General features: G+C 36.2%; 1 protein-coding gene across 2 annotated transcripts in view; it reads right to left on the bottom strand.

The window, feature by feature from the left end:
- Positions 1 to 333: 333 nt before the first annotated feature.
- LOC129724370 (protein eiger) overlaps positions 334 to 10,314 on the bottom strand; it is a 49,255-nt gene continuing 39,274 nt past the window's right edge. Inside the window, exons 3-7 of one of the 2 annotated variants that reach the window (XM_055679231.1) lie at positions 1,632 to 2,026; positions 1,373 to 1,535; positions 1,199 to 1,318; positions 877 to 1,134; positions 334 to 819 (exon numbers count right to left, since the gene is read on the bottom strand). In XM_055679231.1, coding sequence (XP_055535206.1) covers positions 553 to 819; positions 877 to 1,134; positions 1,199 to 1,318; positions 1,373 to 1,535; positions 1,632 to 2,026 — 1,203 coding nt within the window. In that variant the 3' untranslated portion in view covers positions 334 to 552. The remainder of the gene's footprint in view (positions 820 to 876; positions 1,135 to 1,198; positions 1,319 to 1,372; positions 1,536 to 1,631; positions 2,027 to 10,314) is intronic. The other variant, XM_055679232.1, reaches the window with a different exon arrangement.

The raw sequence follows: 10,314 nt of genomic DNA, 5'->3' as shown, positions 1-10,314 counted from the left end.
GGTCGTTGTCTCGCTGGTGAGGCAGCGAAGTGACGCAGCCCTCGGGTGTCCTAGCAACGCCCGAGTTTTCCGTTCCACGTAGTCGGAAATGTTGGTGAAGCTGTTCATATCCTTTCCAACCAAGTCCGAGACGAGTGACTTTGAACCCGTACGAAAGCTCACTAACAATGGCGCGCAGGGATGCTTTCAACTTCGACGCCGGTCGTTCCGGGTAGGATGATTTATATAATGATGTGAGTTTTTTTTTCTCGGTCAGCTTCGTTATGAACCTGACTGGCTGCCGTGATGGAATTTTCTTTTCAGGCCCGAAAATAAAATGTACACATCACCAGCTTCGGTATTAGAGCGCTTAGGTATGGCACCAATAAGGTTCGACGGTTTTTGCTGTGTAATTCAATAAATGAGTTTTAAGAGTTCTGTATAAATATCACGACAGTGCGAACAATAACACATTCAATACATACTCGTATTAATAACAGGACAAAAGGAAAAGACAAATATTATTAGCTTTCTAAAGACAATTCTATGTACAAAGTTTAAACAGGTTAGCGATTAGATGTAGGCGCTGCCGCTCGCCAACGGCCGTCTGCCAAGTTTGTACAATCCGAAGAAGGTCTTCTCCTGGAAGGGCAAATGAATACGGCCTTCGTCCATGTCTTTGACCTCCAGTTGGGCACCGTTTTCTAGATCAATCAAAGCAGCCGTGTAGCAGGTATTCGTCTTTTTGCCATGTTGGCCATGAACCGAGCAGGACACGTGATTGCGGCCATTAACAACGATATTGAAACCGCTGATCGGATGTTGGTCGGAATATGTGATCTGAAATTTCCTAGCTGGTGATAATATTCTTAATTGATTAAGTTTCTCCTAAATCACCTGTGCATAAACAAAGTACAATCCTGTATCATTTACAGTCAGAGTACCGTTGTGGGAGAGCTTGAATTGACCCCCGGTGAGGGCATCCTGATTGGCCTTATCCACCGGAAGCCAGTGCCAGTTGACGTGATTGGTCGCACGGTGGCTGCTGTAGTGCGGATGGTATTTAGCCAGATGTAGTGCCGTGACGCGGTTTGGAGCTGCAGATTTACGCATTAGTCGTCCTATTCGCTGCACCGGCGGTTGACGAGATTCCTGCTTTAAAGTATTTTACATTAGTGGACCCGCTGCAAAAGTTCAAACAAACAAAAAACATGCTCACCATATGGGTTCCTGGATTCTTGATTACTTTTTGAAATTTATTTTCTCCGTTTGTCAGCATCACCCGACTATGACGATCCATAAGAGGTCCTGGCGATTTGGTAGTAAAATCTGGTCCAACCTGTTGAAAGGAACGGTTTAATATTATAAAAAATCGAACCCATATTCCACTTACTAAATTTTGCGGTATATTTTGCACTGTTTTCTCGCTCCTCTCAAATTCACTTTGCCGAGCGTAGGACGACGTGGGGGGCTGTGAGGATGAGAAGCTCGATCGAAGTGAATTCGCATGCCGCCGAGAAGCAGCAGCGTTTGTCTGCTGCTGTGCTGGAATTTCCCTATAATTAATTCAGCCAAACGAAACGAGAAAATGCCTCCATTATAAACGAGTGTATAAGCGACAGGGAAATTGCTAAAATTCATTTCGTTCGCACCTGCTTTCGTCGTCCCATTTCAGTTTCAGCTGCGGCGGAGGTGACGCCGTTTCCTCCGGCCTTTGACGCATTTGCAGGTACTGCGTTCCGCGGTGTCGCTGGTGTTCCTGGTACTGGTGCTGCAGCCGATGATGCCGGGTACGGTTGAGATGTCGATTCATATACGGTTCGTCCAAGATCGGTACTCCCTGGTAGGTCATGCCGGTAATTGAGCGAGCTTTTCGCTTTCCATCCAGCAGCGTACTGCTGGCCGTTACGCTAATTTCCGTCTCCATATCGTCCAGCCGGAAGTCCGGAATGCCGAATACGCTGGTGCTGCCCTCTTCTATGTCACTTTCACCTTCGTACGGCTCCTCGCCATATTCGTCCGGCATGTGTTGAACTTCGTTTTCGTACTAGAAGGAGAAAAAGAAAGCAAAATTTGGTTGACTATTTGCGGAAGCATTTAAGATGCTGGAGATTATATAATTTTAATTAAAATGAGCACTTTTTTTGTTGCTTTGCTTTCATTTTTCGTATCTAAGCCGTACTTACAGCCAATTACTCTGTCTCAGAAACTAATTTCCAAAGAACACGAGCAAAGAGAACTGCATAACAAAGCGCATTAAATATATGGGATATTTATATGCCCTCATTAAAAGAAATTCTAAACTTGGTTTGAATTTTAAATTTTGATCTGCAAACAAATTACCAGCCACACGTTCTACTTTACCGATCTGGTCAAGTTGTTAGTTATTCAGGAAGTAAGTGCTTCAAAGGATTCAGAAATTGATTCGAATTACATAGATTTGCTGGAGTCGGAACTTTACAAGCTATGTCAAACAAAAGTATTACCTACAAACTCATATTGCAACACAAATCTTCACTATCCCCAATCCTCTTTATGGTCAAAAAATTAGCAACTCAATTAGTTGTAAGTTTATTTCACTGAAAATTCCAACGAATGATAATGCCTTAACTGCAGAATCAAACAATTTCTATTACATATCTGTAGCAAATTTGAAAATACAGTTAACCTCGATACAAGGCAACCTCGATATAACGTAACTTTTACCTCGATATAACGTAACTTTTTAAAATGTATTGAAATTAGAAATAAAAGATACAGCAACTGTTTTCAAGGTATAAATTTCTCCGAAAAAATGTTTGTAGTAGTTTTGAAACCAATGCGAAAATTGTCCAAAATGGGCATAAGGAAGGTTTAAAAAGACTAATAGGTGATGGGAAATAGGTTTTCATGCATGTTCCGGAGTTTGTGCTGATTCGTCCGAGGGTCCGTTATTCGAGAACAATGTTTAAATAGACCACGAGTTGGTCTTTCCGAAATTCAATTTATTGTTCGGTATGACTGACCACGATACACGAAAGGCGAGATTTCGTAGTTGCAAAAGGTATGTATTTTATCTTTGAGCGTTTAATTGCGACTGACTCTATACCCTACTCCTATGACTTCCTTCTACTCCAAAGCTGCTAAACGTAGCGCAAGGAGAGATCTTTTGATCTCGTTAAAGAGACTGGTAACGAGAGCGATAACGAGGAATGTTTCCTGTTCAGCCTAGCTTAGACTAGTCGTTTTTGTGATAGGAATATTTTGGAATTCACATAGGGTAATGCGTTTAAATTTTGTACGTTTATACTAACTTAACTTGTAACTTAAATCTAATGCAAGTAACAATTAATAGTCTTGCATCAATTAAAAAAAATTTTTTTTGCTTGTTGAAATTTTCTCTAAATGTGCATAAGAAAGGTTCAAAAATACAGTGCTTTTTCGCTTTTATCAACAGTCGTTTTTATCACTACTCGCCAAATTCACGCTCGATTTTATCACGTTTTTTTTTTTCGTTTTTATCACGCTCTTTTAAAAATAACTTCAAATCAAGAATAATGTACTTCCAGTTGCAGAAAATGTATTCGAAACATCATTTTCATTTGTGCCTTGTGTCCTTGCATGTGTATAGTTTTATAAACTCAATTTATTTGATCAATTTTCTGAGGCAACCAAGTGTCATATCTGTTACAAATAGTTTGTGTCATAATTTAGAGAAAAATGAACCGTGAAATACGTATTTCATTGCTATTGAAGCAAAAATTACGTATATTCGAGCAGTTGAGAAAGAAGATCTGTTAACAACTTAAAAATCCCTACAGTTCGGTCCTCATAGAGCGTGGTTTTAAAAATTTTAAAATCTAGCGGTTCCACAATTAGGCGTCGTACACAAATTACGTAACGCATGAAGGGGGGAGGTGGTCTGAAATCTAGGTTTTTAGCGTTACGTAATTTGTGTACGACGCCTTAGACTCTGCTAGCTATGCTAAAGAATGGGCAGTACAAATCATATTGATATTGCATGTATAATAGCCGTGAGAAAGCCCGCGAAAATTCAATAGAGAAAAATATCAAAAACTAACCTTTTCTTGTTTATTCATTTGTATCTTAAACTTATATTCCATTCAACTATGCAAGTGCATAATTTTACTCAAAATATCATAAATTTCAATTGAATCCAACACAAAAAATTCAATTTTTACCATTTCATTCCTACTATCATTTTATCAATTCACGGTTTCTCCAAATTCACGGTAAAATTTTTTTTGACCGTGATAAAATCGAAAAAGCACTGTACTGATAGGTGATGGGAAATAGGTTTTCACGCATCTTTGAGTGACCTCTTGCATCAATCGAAAAGAATTTTTTTTTTTGCTTCTGAAAATATTTCTGAAATGGTATAGAAAAGGCTTAAAAAAACTGATAGGTTATGAAAAATAGATTTTCGCGCATTTTCGAGACACCATTAACATTCTTGCATAAATTAAAATTATTTTTGTTTGTTTCGATATAACGTAACGAAAATAAAATTGCCTTATATCGAGGTATGACTGTATTGAATATGAAAAAAAGAAGATTGTTGAGCCATAGTGTCTTCAGCAAAGTTTTTCCATTAGTTATTCTCCGTTTTATAAAAGTTGCAGTTTTAGAATTTATTCACCTAAAAGTGAGAAATTAATTTTACTTGCTTCATTTTCATATTTTGTTCGGAAAAGTTGTGACCCATTTTATATCAAACAACATTACCGAAGGTATCATGATTCTATCTGTCCATTCATATGACTTTTGTGAAGTTTTCTATAGATTGCTTTTTTTTTGACGTAGGACTACGTCTAACCGCCCTATATAGGAATACATTCTTTGGAAACTAAAACCAAGGTGTAACGATGGAATGAAAGATTTCAAACGTTAATACTGATGTAACCACATGATGGATCACAATAATCAAGATGTCGTTGTATTGTGAAAATTTTGTGATTCTTCAGTTATCATCATCATTTCATTGTTAAACAGTGAAAGAAAAAGTTTCAGGGTCGAATTTTCACGAACAATATACCAATCACATGCGAGCAGAGTTGCCAATAAAATTTTCGATTTAACTGGAAAAAGGCGGAAGAAAAAACTGGAAAAACTGGATTTCAAATAAATTTAAAAAAAAAAAATGATTGTGAGAGTGCTTTTCTGTTATGGGAACTGAATCCAGTGACAGTTTTTTATACAGGAACTAAAGAGATAACTCTTCGCAAAAAAAATACTCATTTTAATCAGAACTGTTTTGTTTCGGGCTTACATTTTGTTAAAATCATGTATTGGAAAATTTCCTCTAACAGCAGCAAAATTTAAAATTACGCAATCAATCTATATCAAAATTAAAAAAATAGAGTAACATTTTCTTTCGTTATATAAGTGAAGTTGAAATTTCAATTATTTTTGACTTCGCTATCTTTTTGTACCTAATTCTTTTAACAATTTTTTAACTGCTACGCAACAGAAAATAAATAGATTTTTTTTAAATCTATTTGTTTGGTTTCATCTCAACCATGTCATGCTGTCTTTAATTTGACTGTGTTTCGTGCGAGAAGATAGAATACTGAAAATGCTGTTAAGAATTGTTAAAATAATTTATCAATCTATAAAATTTACGTTTTAAAAATATTTCCAAAAATCAATCGCTCAGTGAATAAAAAACTAGATAAAACTGGCAAATATCTGAAAAAACTGGAAGATTTTGGGAATGAACTGTTTAACTGGATCACTTGAAAAAAACTGGAGGAATCCAGTTTAAACTGGAACATTGGCAACCCTGCATGCGAGCACGCCTGGTACAGACTTCATGAGTAGACACCAACTGCCTGCTGCGATATCGTGTATACTGCCGCTCATGGCAAGTCCGTCCCAATTGCATTTTTGTCAATTTTGAGTTTATTTATCGAATCAATTCCTTTTTATGTCTACTTTCGATAGAACAAATATTTTTGAATACTTCGTTCTGAGGAACTATGAAAAAAATAGCAAGTCGGTTTGTCCCATAGCAAAAGTGATCGCAAGTCGGTCCCATTGCAAAAATCTTCGCAATTTAACCCCACAGCCAATTATGATTATGAAAAATGTGATATTTACCACAACTTATGGTCTTCAGGTTTAGAATTGGATGTACCAAGTGATATTCGATAGGAGGTTTGATTGAATTTTACACGTTCTACATCGTGTGGCTCTAGCTGATAGTACAATGTTTTCTTCAAGACAAAGTTTCCACCAGTAGCTTTTTTCAGCTGTTGGTTGTTGAACATGAACGCTTCAGGTGTGTCACTGTATTGTTAGTTAAAGCATTCTTGAGTAAATACTACTTTTCGTATTTTATCCGTATTTTATGTAAAGACGTGGGCCAGAATTGTAACATTATTGTCGTGAATTTCGTTTTGAAGAATTTGTCAGTCATATCAAATACTTCGGTACTTACTGTTTTTTAACGGAGCAAACATTTTCCTAAGCTATATTTGTTCTTTCATATTTGCTTCCACTGCTACGTCGAAGCTGTCCGCCGTCACGAACGTGTGACCGCTCTCAGGAAAATTTAGAATAAGTTACCTACACTGATTTCGAATTTATCAGAAGTATCAAATGTAAAAACAAAATCTAATTTTATTCTGAGCGACGCAGTTGGTACATTATGTTATGCTTCTCACAAAAAACTTGTTTAATAAGGCACGAGAGAAGGTCATTTATGAATTGACCAGCGATGGATTCATTCCAAACGCAAGCTATAGCACCGCCATTGATTTGCAGTAGTTTGTTTTTCATCACCGGTCGTAGCCGGCTATGGGACTGACTTGCTATCATTCTGGCTACGTACCGTAAAAGTAATCGCATGTGAGTCCCAGCTTATGATTTTCAACAAATTTTAGTCAAATTTCGGTGTTTATACAAGTTTTATGATGTAAAAGTGTTAGATTGTCATTGCAGTACTAAATTCTGTTGATGGTCTTGATTAAAAAAGCATTTGAGTGCCAAATTTCACCCAAAGCGTTACGATTTTCAATTGCTGTTTTCTCGTCAGCACCAAAACGCAAATGGGACGAACTTGCTATGAGCGGCAGTATAGCAGTGGCAAAAAAAAATTCGACAGAATCTCCCCATCCCAATAGGTCAACTAATGTTTGCTTCCATGAACCTAGACTATTTTGTTGTCTCGAAGGTGAAGCTTTTTCGGAAAGTTTGTAACCACCTCTACTATCAGACAATTTAACGATCTCCTGTTAGAATGTTATTGAAACTGATGTCTTGAAGGAAAACATGCTGGCACAGGCAATAGTACTGCACCGAGCAATGTATGAATAGAGTGCTGGTCACTCGTCGTCTATAAGTGCAGAAGAACTCGATATTGATTTGTGTGCAGTCAAGCCAAGTGAAAACTACATTGCCGCTGTCGACACACAGTGCGGCGTGTTGGGTTAACGCGACCTAAACGCAATCGAATTGCCGTTTGAATTGTCTACTTCTTCTTGTTATGTATAGTAGCAAATATCAGAGATCAATATGATTAGAGGCTGATAGCAGGGTATATAAATTTGGCGCATTGTACAGATAAAATGCGTTGTTTATTTTTGAATTCTACACTCTGTTTTTCTCAGATTTAATAAAAAACTAAATATAGGGTACTTGAGAGACAATAGAAAACCAAAATGCTCCATACAGATCTTTGAACAGGTAGTTAAACGAGCTGTACTGATGATTATATTTTACTAGCTTAATGGAGTTGGTTCAATATGACAATCATAGTTGCATCCCGCGTTGGATGTATAGAGGAAGCCCAAATTCATTTCATCTTGATATTAGAGATCCGACATTTGTATTAGTATTTTTCAATTAAATTTTTTCTGCAATAACATCTACAAGAAAATATTACTTTCCATAGTTTTACTTTTAATCGAACAACACTATGCAAACATTATTTACTGAGACTAATGTTGTGCATCACTCTAGCCCGGTTTATTTATGAAGATAACAGACATATTTTGACTTTCAAATATCTTCGTTGTTCTCTGGTATCTTGAAACTGAATAATTTTTTTTCTGATTGATTTTGTATACTGATAAAGTGTTTAAATTGACCTGAATTGAATGTTACCATGTTCATAAAATTCAATGTCAATTTAAAATTTTCTGTGAATATGCATTCTCTACTAAAAACTGTAATTCGTTATCGACGTTTTTTCCACGAGCTTGTAACTTTTCGGTTATCCGCTTCGTTAACAAAAAGAAACAAAATACCTTTCTTTTGGAGGATGTAGAGCTTAAATTGGTTGAAATAAAACAGGAAAACACCCAAATGTGATTAAACGTAACCCCTCGTTTTTGGCAAAACGAGCTCGAATCAAACAGAGCTTCAAACGGAAATATAAAACTATTTTAGTCCAACGTCAATTATGCGGTCGTGTCTTGGATATCACCCTCCAACTATTTTCAATATAACTTTTTATAGTGATTTTCTACAGTTTTTCAATGTTCTAAAATGTTGTTTGCTGAATTAAAACACACAACTTCACCGAAGAAAGTTTAATTTTATTTCTTATATTATACAGTTTTTTTGCAGCAATCTTATGCAGTTTTTCTGCAGCAATCTTATGCAAAAGGGGGTCGAAGAAAATCACTGGCGAAGACGTTCGATACCCTACTTATTAACTACAAAAACCAAAAATATGCAGATATCTGTTAGTAAATCATCAATAACTAAAAATATTTAGAAGTAAAAAACAAACTTTCTTCGGTGAAATTGTATGTATGATTATAGTAAATAACACTGTAAAACATTAGAAAGTTTTAGAAAATCATTATAGAAAATGAAATTATTTTAAGAGGCATTCTGTGGGAAATTCCGCAAAAGTATGAAGAGAAGTATGGTATCTTCGACAAAGTTGTTTCTTATAAAATGTTCAACAACTTTTCCGAACAGAGTGGATTTTTATACGCAAAAACGAGAAAAATGAAATTCGTTACTCACTCTTCTTCGTTCTAGGTGCATCAATCACAAAGTTGCAACTTCTATAAACTGAAGAATAATAAATGGAACAACTTTGCTGAAGACATCATGGTTCTAAAATCAATATTTTAGGTCAAAATAAGTTCGATCACGTTTTTGCAGCTTTGAAAACAATGTGGTCAGTAGTGTTGAACTAGTAATTGTAATGTTTTTCAGAAGGCTGCTACTGTTGAAGCAGTGTTAGGGATTGGTGAGCCGTTCACATGAACCCCAAAACTGATTGTTAGCCCGAAGCCGAAGCTTACCGAAACATCACGGCTAAAAACTAAGCTTAAGCTTCTGCATTCAGTTTTAGTTTAAGATGAGTTTTCATTTTTCCTTCTTGAGCAGTATGTTGTTTTCTAGTAATTTTGGAAGTTTTTAGTTCAGTTCAGAATTATTTTACGGTTTTTTTTTCTTTCAGAGATTTTATTCTGATTATGTTTCCTGCCTTAAGAAGAGTTTTTTTTGTTCATAATTTATTTATGCCTAATTTTTGATAAATGAAATGTTTAGACACTAACTTACTTGAGAACTGATTTTTTTTTTTTAAATTTGATCGATCGCAGCAGCCGCGCCCGCGAAAAGTCACAACTTTTTTCACGCGATGATTTTAATTACATAATAGCAAATTCGTTCACATTTTTCCTATAGTTGTGCTACGATGTTTTGCTTTTGTGTAAATTTGTTTTAAATTTGATGATGTAGAGACTGGAAGTAAAAAAAAACTGCTAACCTGGAAAACCTGGTATAATTCCTAGAGTTACAGAGGCAAGTGATGGAAAAAATATACAGAGAAGTCAACGGTTTTTTTCTGCCGCAAAACGTAGCAGCGAATATATCTAGCTTGTTTCAGCCGGAGAACATGTTCACATAGAAAATTTTAAAATCGTATGTAAATATGTAAATCAAAATACGTTAATACACTAATGAAATCTTTCTTGTGGTGCCCCATTTGCACTGCTTAAATATTGCCGTATCGATATTTTATCGATACCAGCGCTTGGTTTATAATTAACGCGAGCGCCACATAGCGTTACCATTTACGATTGAATGACGGTTTCAAGTTTTTACACATCCTTTGAAAATAAGATGAACATCTGTTCTTTGTGGGCAACAGTTTAAACATATTGCCAATCTAATCCCGATGACATAGGGTAGCGATCGGCTTCAATCGGCAGCAATCTTATGCAGAAACCAGCCGAAGAAAGCCACTGCCGAAGCCGTTTGCTACCCTAGGTGAGAGAGTTCCTTTTATTTTTCATTACATTTTTCTTGATGTGCTAAAGAGAGTATTGGTGCTATATCCTTGGATCGAAACCCGTACATAAGAAGGAA

The sequence above is a fragment of the Wyeomyia smithii genome, chromosome 2, assembly GCF_029784165.1.
Source record: "Wyeomyia smithii strain HCP4-BCI-WySm-NY-G18 chromosome 2, ASM2978416v1, whole genome shotgun sequence".
In the NCBI taxonomy this organism is placed as follows: domain Eukaryota; kingdom Metazoa; phylum Arthropoda; class Insecta; order Diptera; family Culicidae; genus Wyeomyia; species Wyeomyia smithii.
The sequence above is the reverse complement of the archived record's forward strand: the minus strand, read 5'-3'. Positions and strand labels throughout refer to the sequence as shown.